This window comes from Myotis lucifugus, unplaced genomic scaffold (genome assembly GCF_000147115.1).
Source record: "Myotis lucifugus unplaced genomic scaffold, Myoluc2.0 scaffold_83, whole genome shotgun sequence".
NCBI classification, from domain to species: domain Eukaryota; kingdom Metazoa; phylum Chordata; class Mammalia; order Chiroptera; family Vespertilionidae; genus Myotis; species Myotis lucifugus.
In genome coordinates, this window is record NW_005871131.1 from 2,936,926 (window position 1) to 2,960,636 (window position 23,711).

A 23,711-nucleotide genomic window follows, 5' to 3' on the forward strand; every position below is an offset into this window, starting at 1 on the left:
TTATTATGCAGTATGTCATGTCTTTGTGCAAATATGTATATAGACAATGGAATGTAGGAAACTATAAATCTTAATGACAGTTATTTCTGAGTGGCAGGAATATGGGGGATTTTAGTGCTTTATTTACATTTTCCTAAGATTCTTTAATGAACATATATTATTTTTATAATAAAGCATTTATTTATATGCTTTCAATTATGAAAAAGTATCATTTACATAATAAGGGTGGTTAAAATTAAGTCCTTCTTATTTTTAAATATAGTTCATTATTATGCGTTGAATTAAAAAAAAAACCACAAGAGTAAACATGGGAGATTCTGGAACTTTTAACTCTGCCGTTAGCATGTCACAGAGATGAAAAAAAAAAGTGGCATCTTCCCCCCAAAAATATGGAGCTGAGTAAGAGTAAAGAAAGATAAACTTGCCCTAGCTGGTTTGGCTCAGTGGATAGAGCATCGGCCTGTGGACCAAAGGGTCCTGGGTTTGATTTCGGTCAAGGGCACATATGTTGGTTGCAGGCTCCTCCCTGGCCCTGGTCAGGGTGTGTGTAGGAGACAGCCAATTGATGTGTCTCTCTCATATTGATGTTTTTCTCTGTCTTTCTCTCTCTTCCACTCTCCCTAAAAATCAATGGAAAAATATCCTCGGGTGAGGATTAACAAAAGAAAAGAAAAGAAAAGAAAAGAAAAGAAAAGAAAAGAAAGGAAGGAAAGAAAGATAAACTACTGGCAATGTTAAATTCTGTGTTTGAGAACTATCCTCCTCTAATGAAAAATCCTTTTCCTGTTAAATTATTACGGGGGGAGAGAGAGAGAGAGAGAGAGAGAGAGCGAGCATTGTGAAGGTGGGAAGGGCGAACTGGGTTTGCTACTCTGCTGATCAACAACAAAATCACTCTGATTTGAACACAGCTATTCAAGGGCCAGGATGAAGTGAAGAGGGAGGGGGAAAAGGACTTTTCTTTCATTTTGAAATTCAGCATTAGGAAGACACAAGGGCAGGAAGTCGGATCTTTTTTCAATTCATTTGAAATGATAAGGTGAAGACAGCCTGGAAGGACTTTTAATTATATGATGAGAGGAAGGAAAGGAGGGAGAGAGAGAAAGGGACCAGGAGAAACCTGTTTTTATATGTTCAATGATGAAGAAGAAGATGGAAAACTAAAGGGAAAAATGACTTTCAAGCAGATATCTTGAGAATGAAATACAAAGGTTCCAAGAAGCAAGTGCCAACATTTCATGCTGGAAAACAGGAAATGCAGCACGCTGATCAGCTCCCAGCCCTTCTCCCCATGGCAGCTGGAATGCCTGGCGATGCAGGAAGAGATAACTCTCTCTCCCCAGCCTGCACATGTGACCTCAGGTCATGGCAGGAGCCTCAGGGCCCTGGGGAGGGGCTGGGAGTGGTGCTCAGGATCACAGAATAAAGCCTTCTTCTTATGCTACCTTTTAGCCCCATTTCTTGGGGGCTATGACTTGAACAAGGTATTGCCCCAACTTGGGGGCATCTGCTGAGAAGAGCATGGGAGAGCTTTGGAGTGAGTCCCCCTCACTGGCTGTGGTATCTTTACCCAATTCCTGGACCTCAGCTTCCTCATCTCTGAAATGGGATTAATTACATCTAGTTTTCAGAGCTGCGAGGATTGAGATATTTCAAATCTCTACCTGTGGTTAGGTATGCAGTAAGAGTTAAAAAATTGTTAATTCCTCCCACTCTAAAGTGTGAGTAGCAAAACTATCACAAGGAGCAAGAACACTGGACATGTTACACCCACACCTGTCCTCATGAAACTATGCCTATCAAAGTTCCCCCAAATCTACCCCGTGCAACAGTGGGGTCCCTCTCTTTCCAAAGTGAGATGGCTCTGGTGGTGGACACCTTGGGAGCCTTCCCCACAGACACTCTCTGCTTTGGTGGTGGATCTGCATGTTCTCGAAGGCAGTCATGAATAGGTTAAAGTGGAGGGGATTTCAAACATGTCTAATCCAATAAGAGGCTGGGTAAAACATGCGTTATCACTTAAAGAATAAATGTTTAAAAATAGAGCACAGATGTGAAATTTGAATAAAAAAAAGAGAGAGAGAGAGAGACAGCGCGTGAGAGATCTTCTTGGCACTTGTACGCCCTTCTCTGTTTTGGTCACCTTCAGCTAAGCCTGCTAGTCCGATGTGCTCTGCCAACTGCTGGATGCTGTGGGGGCGCCTCAAATCACCGAAGCGAAGTTGGCAAGTCGCTCTGTAGCTTAAAAGTCAGACCCACCTCTCCTTTTTTTGTAGTTCTAAAAGCAGGACAGCACAATGGTAAAGTCGGTCGTTTCAAAATTTTCACTTAAAATGGTATGCTTGAAAAGCAAAGAGTAAGTTCTTCTAAAACTAGCACTATTTACACTAGGGTTCTTGAAAATTTAGGAGAAAGTATCACAGTTCCACAAAAGATAGGCTATGGATTGGCAATCACAAAATTCCTAAGAATACTTACTTCTGTATGAAGTATTCCCTGACCCCTGCAACGTAAAGATTTCTGAAAGTTGGTAACATTTCTGCAATCCCCAAATAGCAGTCTTCTGTTTTGTGAACTGTCTCTTACTGGTAGGAGAAATGATAAAAACCCAAGACTCAAGAGCAAAGCCAATACCTCCTTCTATAGCCAAGAGTGCCCAACACAGTCCCACCAAAGATTCTCCATAAATGCTTAGGGAAGAGAACAATGGTAGCTTTTAAAACATGGCTTCATTCGATGGATAGACTCAGAAAGTAGTCCATCAGGGTCAGCCTGATGTTTTGGGAAGAAGCACTCCTAAAGGGATTTAAGAAACATGGAATTGCAGAGAAAGTACTCTGCCTCCGAGATCTTTGAGCATTGTTTTATGGAGCAACTGGCCAACTGAATGGATTCAGTTGAGGCAGGAGCAGCCTGGAGTAAGGAGTGTCTCCAAGCTAAGAGAGCAGACAAGTGTCCTGACCAATGACTCAGACACTCAGAGGACACTGTTTTCAGCAGCACAGAGCACCTTTACCTCCATGAGAAAGCCCTGCCCCTGGCCTGCCCAGGAGAGATCTAAGTATTTCTGTTTGCAAAGGGGATTCTCTACAACATACTGTAAATATCCTTGGCATTGAAGGCAATGATAAATAGAGATGTGGCTAGATTTTACCAGTGGGACATGAAAAGCTTAACCCAAAGTGAGTCTGCAGTGAAAACCAATGCATTTGCATTTCAGCAATTCGATCTGGGCAAGTCTGCGATGCATTACAATGCTGGGATCAAATCAAGCTTTTCTGGAGCTCCTCCAAGGACAACACGAGGCTATGGGAACCCTACTGCATGAAGTTCCTCCACTGCTGTTTAATTGTGCTCACCCCCTATCAGCAAAATTCAAAGTCATCTGCATACAATGCAATGGGCCTGTCAACAGGAAGCACAACGTAGTGTGGCCTCCAGTAGAGGGGGAAAGAAATGCCTGACCAACCATCCCACTGGGGAGCTTCCCACCGCCCCTGACAGGATGTTTCTATCTCTGCCAAGATCCAGTTTTGACTAGGATCCCACCCTTAACCACCAGCTCTCATGAGCACTTTCTGGGTCAGTGCTGCCTTCTTCTTTTCTAGGCCACACCTGTCTGGATAATTCTTGGAGCCAGTCCTATGACCTCAGGCAACATTGGCGGGGGGGGGGGGGGGGGCGGCGAGGAGACTCTACCCAAATAGATTTCACTATGTTGACCTGAACATAGGATTATTTTTTTTCCTCTGCAAACTCTGGTGAAAAACACAGAGAACCAGTGGCCTAGTCTCCTGGTCTTAACACTTTCCGGCTACCAACTGACCAGCATGTTTCCTGGTAGCCAAACGCAATGCCCAGAACTGGCAGGAAAGGAAAAAGAAAAGCAAGTATAATTTATCTCTGATCACAAAAGTATTCTAACCAGTTCTGAGAAATAAGCTGGTTCTAATTTGAACTAAACAACAGTGTCTGGCCCTCATTTTAAAAAGGCATTTTCATCAAGGATGTGCGTATCACTCCTTCCACACACAGGGGAGCATTTGGGAATAAGGCTTAGGGGGTAAGATTTAGTTTTAAGCTTTCTTCAAAAACCCTTTAGCATCAGGAAAATGCAATGATTTCAGAATTAATTATTTTGATGTCAGTCCTTTCTTCAAGGGTGGAGGAAGAGCTGGAGGGATTGGATCCAAGACACAAAAGAAGGAAAGATGGTAATTTTTAATAATATTTTTAGAACTACTCTCCCTAGAGCAAGAACGCAAACAAACAAAAAACTTCACTCATGTTCAATTGAGACCCTCTCCAAAAACTGCAAAAATCTGGAAGCCAGATTTTTTTTTTTTTTAAGAAAAAGGTGGAATAAAAGCATCAGAGGTGTGTGCTTGTGAAGAAATGGGATTGGTAAGAATTCAACAGATAGTATTATCTGTCTACAAGAAACTATGATTAATGCTTTATCTTTTTTTATGCAACACATAGCTGAAAGGTAACCTGTGTTGCTCTCTTACCTTTCTACTGTGCTCAGCCTACAACCAACATTGGCGTCAACACGTGAAGAGTATCATAAAGATTCTTTTGTTGTTAGGCATAGTTGGAATTTCTGAACTCATTTCATTTCACCTTCTCTGGCTCTCCTGACAGATGCTTAACTGAGTGCAGGTATTTCTAGGCAAACTGATTTATGAGATGCTCAGTTTTCAGGGATAAGATGGAAGGGCTCCCTTCATAATAAGTAATCTCTGCCACATCTGGAAACTCACTGATATATTAGTCAAGAAGAACCCCCCAAATTGGAGAGGATTTGAACTAGAATATGATGAAGAAATTAAGAGAAAAGGTTGAAAATGGTCATGATTGCAAATAATTCATATGAAAAAAGGCGTTTTTGTAAAGTGCCTTGCGACATGGCAAGAAAGGACACGCACCATTTTGTGGTCATCATTTGGCAAACAGGTCTCATCTCTCCTACGACTCCTATAGGTTGGTGATGGTGTATGCCTAGAATACTGGGATAAGAAGAATTATGCAGTTAACTCTTGTTAAAAGTCATACTAGCTCAATGATGTCTCTTTTTTTAAAAATAAGCTGCCCCGGAAATCCATTCATTCATTCATTTATACATTTCACAAATAATTGCTGAATGCCCACTATATGCTGTGGATAAGTGGTCAGCAGAAAAAGTCATGAGTCCCCATAAAGCTCATAAACTAGCAGGGTGGATAATTACTACTTAAGTACTCACAAAAACAAATGCAAAACTGTTTCTATTACAGTGTAATTAAGTGATGTACATATGCTATAGGAGTGCCCCACTGGGGGTTTGACCCAATGGAGAAAGTCCCAGAAGGCTTCCCTGAAAAAGTGATGTTGAGCTGAGATGGAGAGGATGAGGGGGCATTGACTAGGTGAGAAAACAAAGGCAATGTGTGCCAGGCAGAGGGAATCACATGTGCCAAGCAGAGAGCACATGGGTCTGAATTTGTCTTTATCCCAACAGTGAGGCAAGCCAGGGAAGGTTTTTCAGACGTGAGGGCTACAGGGTGATGAGTATCATAACATTTATCTTTAGATAAGATCACGCTTCTGTGGAGTGAGGTCTGAGAGCCTCTGGCTTGTCCTGGAGGCTGGTTGCATTTCTCCAAGGCACAGCCACACCCTAAGCAGGCCAGGGCTTGGTGGTGGCCAGTACTGTCTGCCTGCCTGCCTCCTCCAGCACATGGCGTGCAGGATTGTGGAATCCAGTGGAGTGTTGTTGAGACTGCCAGAAAGTCCGGGAGGGTATTTTGTCCTAGAGCCTCTTCCTACTCTATTTGAAAATCTCATCAGTGTGACAAGAAACTCTGGCTTTAGCTCTTTGTGGCTCCAAAGAAAGTGTCAGTGCTTATTATTATTATTATTATTGTTTTAATCTTCACCTGAGGATATGCCTTTTTTATTGATTTTTAGAGATATAGGAAGGGGAAAGAGAGAGAGAGAGAGAGAGAGAGAGAGAGAGAGAGAAACATGATACATCGATGTAAGAAACATTGATTGGCTGCCTTCTGCACGCACTCCAACCTGGGATCAAACCCACAACCTGGGTATGTGCCCTGACCAGGAATCAAACCGTGACATTTTGGTGTACAGGAGGACGTTCCAACCAACTGACCCACACCAGCCAGGGTGTGGCAATGCTTTTTAAAATGCAAGATAAGCTCTGGGATTCCTTGGAGGCCAGAGCTGGGGGATTTGGAGAGTAGGCTCAGTTGGGCAGCCTTAAACAGGGCACTCTGAGTGGTACCCAAAAGAGACCCCCTTGTTCTAAGGCTGCATGGCTGTTGAATTCTGCTTCCTAACTGAAGAGATTATCTGCTCCAAAATATACCATGCTTAGAAGATTTTGCACTGGCTGTTCTCTCTGCCAGAACACTCTTCCCCTAGATCAGTGGTCAGCAAACTGCGCCCCTTGAGTGTGGCCAAACAGCCGCATGTGGCTCGCGAGCCATAAAACTTCGTAGCTACACTCAAGGGGCCAAACAGCTGCATGTGGCTCGAGAGCCACAGTTTGCCGACCACTGCCCTAGATAGCCACAGGGCTCACTCTCTCACCCTCTTCAAGTCTTTGCTCAAATGTCTCCTTCCCAAGGAGGCTCATCCTATCTACCCTATTTTACAGTGTCACCAGCCCATCGGTCCTATTCTGGAATGCCTGTTCTCCCTTATACTGGTCTATACTCCTCTTTTTCTATCATGTAATTTACTTGTTAATTATGTTCATGATCTATTGCTTTTCTCCCCACCCCCATTAAAAAGGAAACTCCATGAGAACGGGGACTTTATCTATTTTGTCACTGAGGTATTCCAAAAATGCCCAGCATTTTAACACAGAAAACACCCGTAATGAAGAGCTGCTGAGTTGAAGTCCAATGTGGCACTTGGTCTGGCCAAGCTACCCACCTCTGCTCATCCTCGTGCCCCCGGGCAGCGTGGGAGGCACAGGCTGATGCATTGGAAATAGGCTCCTCTGATGGCTTCTTTGAGGGGGCCAATCCATGGCTCACAGTGTTGCCACGGGGAGGTAGTGTTTAGCCAGCTAAAAGCAAAGTACCGGCACTCCTCCAGCAATGGGGCACAGCCCTGCACTGCTAGGTATGAGTGGTATGATGGTAGTTGAGTCAGCTGGTCTCTCAGAGCCTTGGTTTGAACAACTCAAAAAGGAGGGTGATGCTTTTCTCATGGGGGCAGGTAAAATATCTGTGGGGATGAATCCCCAGCACCTGGCACAGAGCCTGGCACAGATAGCTATGCAATGCATCAATTGGTTGATTATGAGGAAAATGTGAGATAATGCTTGTAAACCTACGTACACATAAAGCACTTGACATAGAATCTGGCATGTGGGAATCATACATTCATTCACACAATAAATATTTATCAAATCCTACTATGTGCTTGGCAAAGTGCAATAACTATGGGGATTATTGTATGAGCTGCTCATGTCCAGTCACGGGGAATGCCATGGGCAGTGTAGAGACCTGCATGAGATGAAACAAGCTCACAAGGCAGTCTGAAGAGGGTGCACCTCTCGTGACCCAGTCTGCCTCTGCATCCTTGCAGAACATCAGATGGATGAATACCCATATCCATGGCTTTCTCTCCGGTTAGCCTGGGTGCCTAAAGCAGCTCTGCTCACTCAAGCCAGTCACACAGGTGATGATAACTGAGGTTTGGGACCCCCCGCCCCCCCAGAGATGCCCTCTCTTATTGATGTCTATGTGGGCTGGATACACAAACCAAGTAAATTTAATAATAAGCTTGTTCAGTGCAGGCCGGAAGCTGAGGTCTAGAATTCCTGACCTGCCTGCACACTGCTCCCCAAGTGCCTGGATTTGAGGGTTGGGAGGACACCGGTATTCTCTTTCTCCCACAGTATGTTCTCCTAACTGTGCTCAATGAGTGGTGACTCCCAGGCTTGCAAAAAGCAGCGATAATGAGGTCAAAACCAAGCTGTCTCTGAGGGTTGGTAGTGATAAAATCAAGTATTACTAACAGTAGTAATAGCAAGAACACCTCACATATAAGTAGCACCTATAATGTGCTAGTCATACACAAAGCACTTCTATATTCATTACATCTCACAACAATCCATTGCCTTAGATTATTAGCCCAGTTTATAGATGAGAAAACTGAATTTCAGGAGGTTTAGTATCTTGCCATGATGGCTCAGGTAACAAGAGCTAGAAGCAAGATTCACTCCAGATAGCACCTGCAAGATCCACTTATGGTTGTGTGGCGAAGGGTCTCTTCAAGCATCACAGTGTGCCCAGCTGTAAAGCCTGAGCAAGGCACCTGGCCTCTCTGGACCTCTGGTCCCTTCTCTGTAAGAGCATCAGTCCTTCAGTTGTGTTGGGAGTTCATGAGTGTGTGTACGTAAAGCTCTCAGATCCATACCTGGCTCATGGCGAGAGCCAAAAGTATTAGTAATTACTGACGTGATTAAAGTGCCTAAGTCTTAGAGCTCTGGGCAGAGCCCACTGTTGGTGAATGGCCAGAGAACATTCTTAAGTGGCATAGAGTAAACACTCAATAAAAAGAGGGTGCTTCGTACGCAAATGGATCATTCTTAGAATCATTACCATTTACAAGAATACATACACTGATGTGCTCTTCCTTGCTCTGTGGCAGGGAGGGTGTGAGGGGGTTTCAAACCTACATCACCGAGGAGCCATCCTCCTCCTCTGCTGCCTCTTTTCCCACAACAGCCTTTCAGACCTGCCTCAGCCCAGGCAGGAGCCTAATTCTGCATGGCTGGGGTTTCCCAAATGTGCCCCACAACACCCCAAACCAAGCCTGTTGTGAAGAATGAAGGCTTTGTGTGGTTTCCCAGGAGCACACTGAAGGCCTACACTCAACCCTTCCTGGAACCTTGCACTCAGAATCATGCATTTCCATGATACTGAGCAAGAAAAAAGGATCCTTAAAAAAATCCTTATTGGGAAAAGCACAGGGATATATGAGGGGCAAAGTATCTAAGAGACAGAAAGAAAAACCTCGTCCACTATGCCCGACAGGAGGCCTCTGGCAGCCTTGGCTCTGCAGTGATGCAGGACCATTTCAGAGGAGCTGGCCCTGTAGGGGGCTCACGAAGTCTGGAACCCTGAGCAAATGTGTAATAAATGAAATTACATTACAAATTAACACATAATGCTATCATTTATGGTTCCAGACTTTATGGCTACCAAGTACTGGAAATCACCAGAAGAGGTGAAGGTCAAGATAGGATGTAGCTCTCACACACCCCCACCCTCCATGGCGGGGGCAAGTGTCTCCTTAGCCACTGACTGACCTGAGACCTTTGGATCATGTGTGCATCGTAGCTGGACCCGTGGTACTTGGCCGTAATATCTGGGCTGTAGCAAGCATCACAAGTGCATGGTATATTCGAGCTCAGGGGCTGTTTCCTAGGTCTATAAACCTGTGGGAGAAAGCTACAATGGTTAGGTGCAGGAGGGGAGGGTGCAGGGCGCACAGGGAAGGAACTAGGAGAAATTAAAGAAGGAGGCTCATCTTGACTTTCTGTGGCCAAGTGGGTGAAAACCCCAGTGTAGAAGATGCACAGCCCCAAACAAGAGGTCAGATGGAAGCGGCCCCCGAGCCCCAGGGCCAGCACTAGCAAGGCATGCCGCTCTGTGGAATGACCCCCATGACTGGCAGTGCCTGGGACCCTCCCTCTGCAGGAGAAGGTGCCCAGGCATGGTGGTGGTCCCTCTCTTTCAGCAAGGCAGCCCCGTGAGAAATGGCCTCTGGTTCAGGGCCAAAGGATGCCTTTTCCTTCCTGAGGAGGAAGGCGTGGCCCAATTGTGAGGAGAAGGGACGTATGCCTTTGGGCTTCCCTTCCACTCACCTTGTACCTTGCTCTCAGCCCAGATCAGCCTAGCAGGCAGCGGGCCAGTCCTGGGGGCTGAAATCAAAGTGGACACACTCCACGTGGTACCATGTGGCATTTAGAGAATTTCAGAGCCACATGGGGCCTGAGGGAAGATGTGGCAGCCACCTTGTGAGACCACAGAGCATTGAGCCATAATATTTGCTAGGTTTCATAATGAAGCTAGGATCTGAGTGAACATTTGAACCACTGCTTCCAAAAGCTCCTGAGTTATATAGAGAGGAGAAATAATGCCTGAAGATTTCAGGGATGACTTTGCAATATGCTTCAGGTACAATTATTTCCATTGAAGCCACTTCCAGAAGACCCTCCAGAAAGCAAATAACTTTTTTTTGCACAAATTAGGACTTTATCCCTCCTTCCTTTTCCCTCAGAAGAAGTACAGTGGCCGAGTGAGGAGGAAAATCAGGATAATGAGGTAAACAGGTGATAAAAATATTAGACTAAATAATGGTCCGGGAGGGCTCCAAGCATAGCCTGGCGGTGCCAGGGGCTGGGGGATGTCCCTCGGCCGAAAGGTCCAGGAGGAAACAGTTAAAGAGCCAAAGCTGGAAGTCTGGTGAGAAAGAAATCTAAAGAACTGGATGAGGGAAGTTATTTATAGGCCCAGAGAGTGAGCAAGACAGAAGATAACGGGTCCAACAGGAGAGAATGTGCCCAGAATTTAATTAGTAGTTCCTAGGATTTAGTCAGAAGTCACACAAAGTCCACTGGAAGGAAGAGAGCTGAGAGCTATTTCTGGGGAGATGATGCTAACACAAAAGAACGGAAAACAGCGCTGGTTGCAAACCACACAAGCCCAGGCACATGCAGCCCACACAGAAAAGCAGTAAAATGGTGCTCCAGTGACAACTCAGGTCATTTCACTCCTACCTGCTTTCAGCTGCTTGAGCCTGCAGGATGGACATGGGAAAATGAAGAGCTGCTAAACCCACAGAAAGCACCCAACGGCCCAAACCCAGCAAAACACACCTGACGGGCAGGAGGCCCCACCTGCTGCTTTAGCTGGTGCACCAGTCGGTCTTTCTCCCGCTTGAGGGCCATGACTTCTTCCTGCGTCTTCTTCTTTTTGGAGGCAGACAGTTCCAGCAGGGCGATGTTTGCATCTTTCTCACTGATTGCCGCAAGCAGAGCTTCCTGTCTGGTAAAATAAAGATTATTGTGATGATTTGCATAAAGTGGGGAAAAACACCATTTGGCATTTATAACTGAAATGAGCCACGGAGTATTATCTCAATGCGAAGGAATTATGAATAATGCTTAAGACAAACTACCTCCTTGACTCTCAGAATAGACAAAGTTGTGTGGGTCAGAATCCCTGAGACCCACACACTGTGTCCTCTAAGAGAAGTGGCTTTCAATGGCTTCACAGATACAGCTGCATATAAGAAATGGAGGGAGTCCATATGAACATTTGCTTTTAAAACACCTTCATCCATCTACCCATCTATCCATCAAGTTATTCATCCATATGCCTGTCCATCCTTCCTTCCATCCATATCTCCATCTACCTGTACATCTATCCATCCATCCATCCATCCATCCATTCATCCATTAACCAGGTAATGTTCTAAGACAACCGGACAAAATTGGGCAGCAACTTCAATATCAAGTATAACTTTTTTTCCTGTAAGCTTTCCTTCTGAAGCCAGGCAGAGATACTTACTAGGGTATCCTTCCCATTTTCAATGCAATTAGTGAGGCTTGCTTGCCATTCCACCAAAAATTATTTCTTCCTCAGTATTCCATATCTCAGTAATCACAGCACCATCCACCAAGTAGCCCAAAGTCCCAAACCTAAAGTTGTCCTTGATTCCTTTCCTTCCTTCTCTATCCAGAGCCAATCAACAACTTCAGTAGGTTTCACTCCAAAATACATTCCTTATCTAAACTAATCTGTTGCTAGGAAATGTTTCCCAACCACCAGCATCTATCCACATTGCTCATTCACTAGTCTCCCTGGTACAGACAGAGGCCAAGTAACCTTTAAAAACATTCGAAGTCCGGATTCCACCACCCTGTTGCATGAAAAATCCATTGCATCACTCATTAGATTTCAAATCCAGAGCCTTTACTGATGCCTGCAACTCGTTACACCAACTGGCCCTAACCACCTCTGTGAGGTCATCTTTTTCCATTTCTCCCTCCTCAATCATTAGGCTCCAGCACATTTTGTTCCTGAACTCTTTTCTAGTCCTTGAAAATGTTACACTTGTTCTCACCTCATAAGCTTTGTCTTGCCATTGCCTCTGGCTGGAATGGCCTCACCTTGCAGCTCCCTATCCTTCAGGTTTCAGCTCTAATGTCTCCACTTCAGACAAGCCATCTCCAACTGCTCTCCAACACACCCAAGGTGATTGCCATCTCCAGCTGCTCTCCTTGGCAGTGCCTCTCCACCTGGCACCGTGTGCCCAAGCCGCTGGCCGGCTGCATTACCCCAGCATTCTTTGTTTCATTTCATACAACTCTTCACTATTAGAAAGGATCTTAGATATTGATGATTTTTCTCTACTTGACACTCCATGAAAGTGGAAGCTCCTTGGTCTTGGGCACTACTAGTTTTCCAGCTTCTGGCCGAGCACTGAGCACATAGCAGGTGTCTAAAATGTTTGTTCAAGCAATAGAGAAGTTCACTTTATACTTCTCACAAACGTTGACGACACCATGTACAACTCTTCTCACGTAAAAATAATGACAATGAGTTGACTCCTGACTACTCTCTGGTCACTGCTTACTCAGAAAAGTGTTAAAGTTGACTTCTCAAATTTTAACAGTCCAATTTTATTGCAACATCTATTGCAGATTTTAATCTGGAATTTCCTGGAACCATTATTAACTAGGAAATGGCTCGCCTGGTGTGTTTTATTTAGTCCTCCTTTCCACTGAGGGAAGTCTTGTCCCAGCCATTGTGTCACTTCAATCATTATTTAGATAATTGAGAAGACCCCACAGTCCCAGGAAAGCCTCAATATTGGGTACTTTTTTTGCACACAAGTCCCAGGACTAAAACCTGTTTTGCCTTTCTTTAATCCCCACCACCAGACCAGACCCTCCCCAGATGATTGGACAATGTAGTCATTATTTAGATCTCAGGTCCCCCCTCCCCTGTTCACTGCAGGGATTTGTATGGACTTTTCTGGGCCCTGCTAATGCCAGGCAGTAGAAGCTGCCGACTGAGGCTCAGTCAGACGTGTGAGCAGCAGAAATGTCAGGAGATATCTCCACTTTCCAGAAAAAAACCAGTGCAGGCTGGACTACGAATAGCAGCATTAATATCTAGCTTTATAGAGCCCGTCTCTTTCTGGGTAACATCCTAAGACAACAGACATGCTTGTTGTTGATGGCCAATGCATATTTATACATAAGGCCGAGCTGAAGAGTCTCATGGACTTCAAATCTCTACACCAACTCGGCTACAACACACCCAAGGTGATTGCAATATTTTACCACACTCTGCCCCAAATTAAAATGTCCAAGTGAAAATTTTCAATGGAAAAAACCTTAAGAATCATTAAGAAAATTGGGAGTTGATAGCAAATTATGCTACATCCCTATGACTCACTCTTTACAGCTACATGCAGCCATGTAAAATGCTGATGGAAAATAATAAGATGTGAAAACATGTTTGTTGAGAGACAATTCTCCATGAGTCTCATATTTTTGCACACTCTTTATGAGCATAGGCACTATCTTCTTTTCTCACATTTTTTTTTCAAGGATGTTTGTATAATAAATAGCCTTGGAAGATCGAGGTAGTGTCTTTTTCAGGATCAAAGAATAGCTATGCTTACAGCCCTGTATAATAGTGTCTCTTTCCAGAGCAAAGGGCAAGTATGTTACTGCCCATTATAAAAGATTTGGGCACCCTAAGTTCAGGGTTGCCCTCCTTTAATGCAACCCACTGCAGGTGTAGCTATTCATCTGTCCCATCTGCCTTGCCTTCATGGAACTTGGGGAAAGGAGAATTGACATAAATGTGCTGATGTTGCTGTCTGCACCTTGAGCAATAAAGTCCTTTGTCTCTGACCTAAAAGTCTCTGGTTTGCTGCCTGCATCCATGACACTGAACCAGGCTGACTTGTTAAGCATACCATAGGGAAAATCTCAGATCCTTCACAGTTCTTGACATGCAGATGTCTATAGAATAAGATCCCAAAACATAAAATTCTATTCCTAGGAAAAACAAAAACAGGAAGAAAACACTAACAGTCGTTATCTCATAGTGGTAAAATGAATAGGCTATTTTTAAATTTTTTTCTGCATGTACCTTTTTGCATTATTCTTCCCTTCCACAAAGTATCCTAAGAGTAAAGTCTAAAAAAATGTAAATGAAGCTTTTCAGTCACCAAATAAACTACAGGAACAGGCTCCAAATATGTGGCAGATGTGAAATTTGCTCATTTTTAAATCAAAGTATTTATGTTCTCTCTGCCCTCTGGCTCTGTATGCACAGGTGAGTGCCTGCACACATACTCTCATACACGTCTAGAACAGTCTACATCATTCCCACTAGGGCAGCCGCAATAATCTCCTAGGTAGGCTCCCTATGTCCATTTTTATACTCCTAGTCCTATGGCCCCTTTTAACTCATCTTTCTCTTTCAGGTCAAAATTCAGAATTATATAATTTTAATAACAGTTAAAAGTCATCATTAACCTAAAGAATGAGCCTTCTAAACTCCTTTTCCCCTATAATTCTATAATTTAATATTTTCAGAATTTAACATATATTTCCCCTGTTATAATACTATCAAAAGTTCCAATACATTAATTTCTAATATCATTTTTCTTGTTGATCATATATAAACATATCAATTTCTAACTCTTTTCAGATGTTATCACTAAATACAGCCCCAAATCTAGTTATATTTAAATAATTTTTATAAAAGTACATTTAAAAACACTCATCAATATTAGTATAAATATACAATAATCAATTTTGTTCTTCATAATCTTTTCCTCAGTGTCCTTTTTGTTTTGTTTTATTTTGTCTGCTTTTGGCTAACAAACCTATTTATAAGTAACAAATCTATTTATAATGATAGAACTCTGTATAAAATTAGTGTAAGAAGAGTTATATCTATTTTGAAATCCTCATTTAAATATTGACCGTTATTAATGAAAATTTACCCTAAAATACCTTGATTGAATTCTACTTTCAATAATTTTAGTCTAATTAAATCAAAGAGTAATTGCCAGAAGGTAGTAAAAGTATATAAAACTAGACAAAGATGATCATTTCACACTTAGAAAGAATTTATGACGCTTTTAAGGCTATGCCTGACCTTAATAGGTAATGACCTATTTCTACAGGAATGCCAGGTAGAGCAAACTCTTAATTCTAGAGTTGGCAGAGTCAATACATTAATTTTTTTAAGCAATAAGCTTTATAAAATGAATTTTAAATAATTCTTTATCAAGATGATACATTTTAACTAATAATTTAGATCACTGAGAGCTAATTCTGCAGTTAGGACTTTCATTACCTCTGCTTTAAAAGTCAGGGTGTTTTGTTTTTTGTGTTTTTTTGTTTTGTTTTTTTTTAGGTGAGGATTTCTGAACATAAGATTCTGCATCAGATTCTACACCTTTACAATTCCCATAAGCCACTTTGCTGATACATACTTAGAGCACCTAATGATGAAGACTTTACTAAAAAAACACAGAGGTCCATTTTGAGAAAATGGCAAACACTGGAAAAAATTAAGAAACTTAAATCGAATGTTCCTGCTTTTTCTTTTTCCAACAGGGAATTTTGATCCAGCCTTTCCCATATTGGGAAAATAAAAGAGGTGCAGCATCCAAAGAATACCAGGGACAGGACACTTGGATATAAATTGGAAACACAAAGAAAAATCCTCATTCTTTTCCCCAGCAGGTGAATCACCTTCCAGATCCAATCACCTTCTCCATATGTGTACATCACTTCAGAAATTGTGACTGTCCCATCCACCTGAAGAAAGTGTCCATGAGCCTAAAATCGCTTTCAGCACTTAACCTGGCCTCTTTGCTTATTCACAGACAATGCAGAGAGAACATACATACTCATCTTTAGAGTTAGTGGGGTTTAGTATACGCCAAAGGCTTGCAACCTTATCTTTAGAAACTGCAATGTTCCCGTGTACATCTACTAAGGTGAACTGTCTAGCCCCAAAATGCAGCTTAAAATATAAAAAAAGGAGCCCAAATATGCTAGGAAGGAAGATAAGATAATGCAAAGAGAAATAAATCTATAACAGCCTGCTGAATGCCAAGCTAAGAAAGCGGACCATGGACAGCATTTTATCAAAGTGCAGCCTAAACAAATGTCAAGGGGAATAATTTCTTTAACAAATATGGGCAACAATGGAGTGAAATGGGGCAATTCTGTGCCCTTGCGTGCATTTAGTCAGGGCTAACAATGGATGAAAATATGTGCACGGACACATTTAATAACCCTAAACTGTCATTCAGTTTGTAGGAGGTAGTCAAGATATAGCTAATAAAACACCAAAAAAATGGTTTCAGCCACCCTGGAAAAAAAAATCCTCTATGGAATAAAACAAAAGAGGGCTGAAAGGTGGCTCCCACTAAGATAAATGCCTTCTTTTGAGTGTTGGCTGTGGCTAACCTTCTCAGAGAGAACTCCAGAATCCGGATGGTAATACATCGCTACTTCACTTATCATAGTCAATTTAAAAGGGAGCTTTATAAACATTTCTATTTCACTCCCTGTTGCTGTCTTTCTATTAATGATGACTTGGGTTGGGGGGGGGGCATCTAAAATTAATTTTCCAAGTTGTAAATGAGGCAGGCTAATTGGGAAGTTATAAATTGGTTGGGGGGAGAGGCATTAGCACATTTTGTTTTTTTCTGGTGGGATTTTGTTTTAGTTAGCTGACCCATCTTTAGGAACACATTCAATTACAAAAGCAGATGCTTAAAAAAATGCACTCCATTAAGAAATGTTTGGATAATGACATACGAGGGAGAACCTACATTATGTATGGTGCTCAGCCCACAGTCATGTTCTAATCATACTGTGGGAAAAAAAATTCCGCTCAATCAACTTTGCCAGTTAATTACTGTTTTCTTTCCCTTGTGACCCTGAATCTTCAACCATAAGTTCAGTAGGAGGTGACTTAAGACAGCCGGTGACGAAAGATCCTGTTCAAAACAGCCTCTGTCTCACCCCTGGGGTGAGGGTAGGTGAAGGTTCGCTGCGATCAACCCTGGAGAAAGATGCTCATTTGCCTACATTTTCAAAGCTGTATTTTCAAATGGCGTCTTGAGAACGAAAAGGCTTTTGATATCAATTCATATCAACATGCCCCACCAGTAAAACGATGCATTGTGCGCGCAGAGGGGGCCATGCAGAAAACGAAGTCACTCACCTAAGGTGGGGCCCGCAGAGGGAGATGTAGTGGGACAATCAAGGACAAAGAACAGAGCAGACTTGTACAGGCCAGGCTTTGGCAGCCCAGACTTCTGAATGCGGTTTGCTCTCTGTCGCCCACCTAAAACTGACCTCAAGAAATAGTTTACTCCAATTACGCAGAATTTTGTCTTTGAAACCTAATAGCACATGACTGGAATTTCCTCACACGGGGGCCACAGAGTCTTCTGGAAGCTCTTTGCTCCATGCACTAGCCCCAGCATGACTCGGGGAGGCAGCTAGCCCACCCTAGGGTTCCTCTAAGTGCAACTGGACCCAGAAGCTCAAAAAGGCCAGGGTACTTCAGGGCACTAAGATGCAAATGCTAGTGCCACTTGGCATTCTGCTACAAAGGGGTGATGGTGAGAATGAGGCCCACAGGGAAAGGACCCAGGCCGGAGGAGGGCAAATGCTAGGAAGAGCTACTGCCCCATCCTGAAGCGCTCTCTCCATTCCCATCCCTTCGGTGAATTGATGGAAAGGCAATGAGAGGTGAAAGGACCACTGCCCAGGTCCTGGCAGAGGACATGTGCAAGGTAGTACTGTTACTGTGTGCCTGATCAACAAAAAACTTAATTTTAAAAATAGAGGAAGATAAAATACTTCTTTTGATTATGTTAACCTATTATGATTTCTGCTTAACTTAACTATACAAATAAAATATCATTCAAGCCCTAGCCGGTTTTGCTTAGTGGTTAGAGCATCGGCCTGCAGACTGAAGGGTCCTGGGTTCGAATCCAACCAAGGGTACATGTCCAGGTTTCGGGCTTGATCCCCAGTAGGGGGCATGCAGGAGGCAGCCGATCGATGATTCTCTCTCATCATTGATGTTTCTATCTCTCTCTCCCTCTCCCTTCCTCTCTGAAATCAATAAAGAAATATATTTAAAAATATATATTTATAATAATAAAAGCATAATATGCTAATTAGACCGGGTGTCCTTCCAAATGACCTTCCAGATAAAGCCAGGGCTGTGAGGGAAGCCTGAGTCCTGGGTGCCAGAGGGAAGCCAGTGCCAGCAGCTGGGGGGAAGGAAGGCCTACTCTTGCACGAATTTCATGCATCGGGCCTTTAGTATATATATAATTCAAATCCTTCCTTAATAGAAAAAGGTCCTGGTTTAGTGTCTCAGCATTGGAGTTGAATATACCTGGGCTTGAATCTCCACAATACCTTTTGTTTCTACGACCCTGAGCAAGTTACTTAATGTCTCTGCAACACAAATTTGCTCTTAAATGGACTAAGAAGGATAACAGGAACTCTCTCTTATGAGATTTAAATGTGATAATGCATGCAAAGATTTTGTTCAGTTGCCTGACATAACTGTGCAAAGGTTAGCAATTATTATTTCATCATATGGGCACCACCAAATGTAAAGATTCAAAAGCTTTGTATTATTTTCTACTGGACTCCCCTCTGTAAATGTAAATGTACCAGTGGGTCTCTTAATTTAAAGACAGACTCTCAGAGAAGCCTCTGAAATTGGTTTCTGTTAAGCTGCACATTTGACTTTCAAGAGCTGATGTCTGTTCTGCAAACAAACTTAAAGAAGAAAACAGAGTTTGTGTGTGAAGAAGAATCTGTCCGTCATAAAAGCATCCCCTACCAGTGAGGTCCAACTTGGTCAATACCTGTTCAACATCATTCCATCCGAACTGCTAGGAAAGGCCACTCACAGAAGTGGGCAAGATGTGATTTCATGCAGTATGGGAAATGGAAACATGTTCTAACAGGGGACCTTTTAAAAGTCAAGGTCAAGTGCAAAATCTAACCAAAGTCAAACAACTTCAAAAAAAAATTCTTCCATTATAAAAAACGTTTTAAAAAGTTGGTGAATTTGGAAGGCAGGGAAGGCCAGTGAAATGAAGGGGCTCCATGACCCACCAGCAAACCTGGCTGTGGTGTGTGATGTGGTGATGCGCATTCATTCGTGGTAATTCCTGCTCAATGATAAGAAGGCTTCCCTGTTGACCAGTGAACTCTGCCAAGGTAGCTGTCTATGTAAAATACTCCCAGCCAGACTGCCTGGGAGGGTTATTGATGATTGATAATGAGAAACCAAATACATCTGGGCTTCACTGTGAGCCGGAGCTTTGCCCAGCATTTCCCTCACTAGACCTACTGGCCATGGATAATCAGTTAGTATCAGGAGACGTGCCGCATCACATTACATTTTTCATTGGAAATGAACAACTGTCAGAAAGTAGGTCACTGACTTCAAGGTTTAGCCCCCAAGCCATCTGATCAATTATTTTTTTTTCTTATTGGTGAGATGGATGTGCGCGTATGCATGTGTGTGTTTAAGTTTCCAAAAGAGAGTATATTTCAATGTTCTCTCTAGTATATATTGAGGCAACTAAGATTTGCTAGTAAGTCTCTGCACAGAACAGCAAATTGCCCTCCTGTACCTTGAAGTAAAAATCCCCCCTCTTAATTTGAAATTTTTGTGCTAAATCAAACCTCCCTTTGTTTATGTTTACACGAAATAGAATATTGCCATCGGCTAAATTATAATGAAAAACACAGCAGATTGTCATGTCATTGCTGGAAGAGGGATACGAGCAGAAGGGGGCACATTCCAGAATTTCGTTAATGCAACATTTGAAGAAAATCAAATTAGGGTTCTGTGAAGCAGATCTCTGCTGAGAGAAATACAAAAAATTGAGTTGGTTGGAAGCGGCTGCTCTGAGAGAGTTCCTATTCCTGGGGAGAAAAAAGGCCATGTGCTCCTGCTCCGGGGAAGGCAGCAGAGTGGCGTGTCTGCAGGCTCCGTGGGGATGGTAGTGGCCAGGCAGAGCAGGCTTCTAGGAGGGGCAGGAAGGCAGGATACCACTAACCAGATTCCTATCGACCTGACGCTGTTCTTCCTGGCTGTGCCTGCCACAGAACTGAACCACAATTCCGGGAAACCAACAGGAGTCTTCCTTTGGGACACTGATGGCTTTTGGAGCATCCTCGGCCATGCAATTCCTCACATCAGTGTCTTAGCGACTTTGAGAAGTCTAGCCTTTAGGTCTGCCATCTCGTGGCCATTGCAATAAATACCACCCTTTGCTCTTTTCCCCCAAGTAGTTACACCTCCGTAATCTATATTCTAAAAAGTTACCACAAAGGGTGCTTATTAAACAAATGAACTTTAGCCACAGGAGGGCTCCACAAGGCAGAGGGAGCTAGGGCATTTCACATTCCAATCGCCTTTCTGCTCACATTTTTCATTCCTGATGAAAGCCTTGATTCAAATGATCATTTATCAAATTACTAAATAATCATTTGGTACAGAGTTGGGCCTGCTAAGAAATCGGGTAAAAGGTAATAGGCATGTTTTAGGTGCCTATTTTTTTTTAATGGACACACAGCTGTTTCCAAATGAGCAAGTCTCTGCATCTCTGTACTTGCCATAGACTTGCTAAGAGAATATTCAGAATAAAACAGATTATAAATTCAAAGGGGCTTATTGCCTGAAAATTACGAGGGAACGTTTTCCTGGAAGTACCTTAAAGTCCAAATGACAGAGTTCAGAAATACATACATCAACCTTCTGAGGACACGAAGGAAGACCAAATTTGTCACAGATCCATGTTAGAAAGAAATTGCTAAAATGCCCCCAGGAAAACACACTGAGCCTGTCTAATGCGCACTCAGCACCGCTTGTTGAACGTCAACTGCACGTGGCCATCTTATCAGCAAGGCTTCCCAAATGTACCATAACTCCCACACCAACAGGAGGTGCAAGAGCAGATTTAATGGCCCTAAATTAATTTCAGGTCCCTAGTTACAGAAGTATAGAACTATACACTTGACGTACTGCATTGCTAAGCAACTGATTAAAAAATCATATATATATATGAAAATCAGCTAGTGAATCCAGAAATAACAAGTTATATCTGTTAGTTACCTGAAACTTCTGGATTCATGAGACAATACATGGGACACTACCAGCGTGTTCCTTCTCAGAGGGTGAGGGAACGTGAAACCAGACGGCGGATGCAGAATGAAAGAGTCTGGTAAACTACCTGAACGCACTCCACATCTGGAAAGAATCGTGGGGGAACCAGCCCGAGACACAATGGTATAGAAAGCAGTCTCAGATTTACAGTATGGGTGGCCTTGTGGCTCATGGAAGCGAAATTTCCACTCTGGGAGGAGCAATCGCCAGAACATTTCTGGAGTGAAATTAGAAAGTCCAACCTGAACCAACTGAACTGAGTGTGTTCCTTTGGGTGGCTGTTTACTGGCCTTACAAGTAAATCAATCAGATGTGCAGAGCCCAGATCTTCAATGCCTTCAACACACATTTACTAAGCACCCACTGTATGCCAGGTCCCAAGGACAAAAGCACAAACCAGACAGGCACCACCCCTGCTTCTTCGGAGCTTATAACACAGAGGACTCCAGAGACTCTCCAAGGTCATGAGTTGGCTGATCCTACAATGATGTCGTCCTCCTTCTCCCCCTCTGCCCAAACACACACACAAAATAAAAATAAAAAAGAGAAAGAAAGAAATACCCTTCTATTTCCATCAGGAACACATATCAGATCGCCAGCAGTAGCATGTGAAGAAGATACTCATGAATCCCGTTTATCAATCCAAAGTCTTGGCCTAAGAATCCACACAGCATTTCCACTGATATGTATCAGATCCTGGGATAACCGATTCAAAAGCTCCCTCCCATCCCATCCTCTTCCTCTGAATGTCTAGTGCAAGCCAGCTGCAATCCAGAAGCTCAAACACCAAAAAATACATAGAAACACGAGACCTCATTCATAGCTATTAGAGGCTGAATGATAAGTGCACTTTTTGTGTGGATCAGAAGCAATCGAATATCAGTGATTTCATACAGTTCAACCTTCTATAATAATAGCAACTTTACTGGTTTCTTTGTTTGTTTATAATATATGCCCACTGATAACTTTAATTATTTATCACTTCTATGGGCAAAGATTTAAAAGGTTGAGGTAATTTCCTCTCCACAATATCAACTATTATCCCCCATGTACCCAATACTAATCACTTGAGACAATTAACCCAGGAGAGAGCCTGCTACACAGATCACAGGGGAAGGAGGGGTCCTAGCAGCCCAGAACGGTAACAAAGGCTCCCAGACCTGGAAAACCACTTAGTGAGATGCTTCCTGGTGACCAGACTTCAACCTGACACTGATTACCACTCCCCAAGATACTGACCTGTTGACTGATTGCTTTGAGATCAGATCATCGATCTCCCAGGACAGCCTTGAGGCTGCCCAGCCCCACTGAGCAGCAATGGAGCCCCTTTCTTTAGATTTGAACTTCAAGTCACAGGACCTAAGGCAGATGTCAAAGCAGAATGGGGCTGCAGAACTCCTAAAGGGGTTTTTCCCAAGTCTCATTGATGAGAGGCTCAATAAAAAAGCGTTCTTGAGGACAGCAACACACTCATGGTGGCAGCCTAAAAGAGCAGTGGAATGTCAACCAACGTCTTAATATCCCCCCCATGTCTGAAGAGACTTTACTCTGGACAAAATACTGTGCTAGGTGCTATGAGGGATGACAAACTTTTCTGGTAACAAAAGCAAATGCAAAGGAAAAGTTTAATCACAAACAAAAGATAAACAATTGTTGATTAATGACTCCATTGTTAGAATGGAGGATAAACAATTATTAATAGTTATCACTTTGTTTGTTATAGGCATATGTGAGGCCTGAGTAGAGCACATTGTTTCATTTAGTCCTCTCAAATTATCCCCCCAGGAGACAGCTGTTATTACTCCTATTGTGGAGTTGAGTGAACTGAAGCTGTGAGATTTAAGCAGATTGAACAGTCACATTGCTTTTAAATGGTGTGACAGGAATTTGGAGCCAAATCTGTGTGAACTGGTCAGTTCACAAACATGCTTGGTTGGAGGAAGGAAGCGACATCAGTTTGGTCTGGGATGACAGGGCCGGGCGTCACAGAGGGCAGAAGAGATGGCTGGGTGTGAGGGAGGGCTGGACTGGCAGGGTTCTGGAAGGACAAGAGAGACTTGCCGGTGAGGATAAGTGTCTGAGGAAAAGCTAAGAAGATTCAGTCATTTAAAATTATTTCTGTCTTCCTTATTTACATCCCCATTTCCAGCTGCATAACTTCCATGGATTAGTTAAGAGACAGTGTGGCCAAATTAAGTAATTCCTAAGTGCCAACCCAAGGACTGGTACTAGCTTGTGCTGAGGTCTTCCTACACGCATACACACGTACTTGCACACATATATACTCATTTACACATTCATTCACATACATGAAAACATCTATAATAATAAAAGCGTAATATGCTAATTAGACCTGACGTCCTTCCGGATGACCTTCCGGACGAAGCTGGGGCTGCAAGGGAAGCCTGGGTCCCGGGTGCCAGA

At 43.1% G+C, this 23,711-nt stretch overlaps 1 protein-coding gene across 2 annotated transcripts in view; it reads right to left on the reverse strand.

The window, feature by feature from the left end:
- Positions 1-23,711, reverse strand: part of ERC2 (ELKS/RAB6-interacting/CAST family member 2) — an 869,271-nt gene that overhangs the window by 210,371 nt on the left and 635,189 nt on the right. For both annotated transcript variants that reach the window (XR_002829807.1, XM_006090859.2), the window contains exon 15: positions 10,922-11,069. Coding sequence is in view for 1 of the 2 variants with exons in the window: in XM_006090859.2 (XP_006090921.1) it covers positions 10,922-11,069 (148 nt within the window). In the remaining variant the exon portion in view is untranslated. The remainder of the gene's footprint in view (positions 1-10,921; positions 11,070-23,711) is intronic.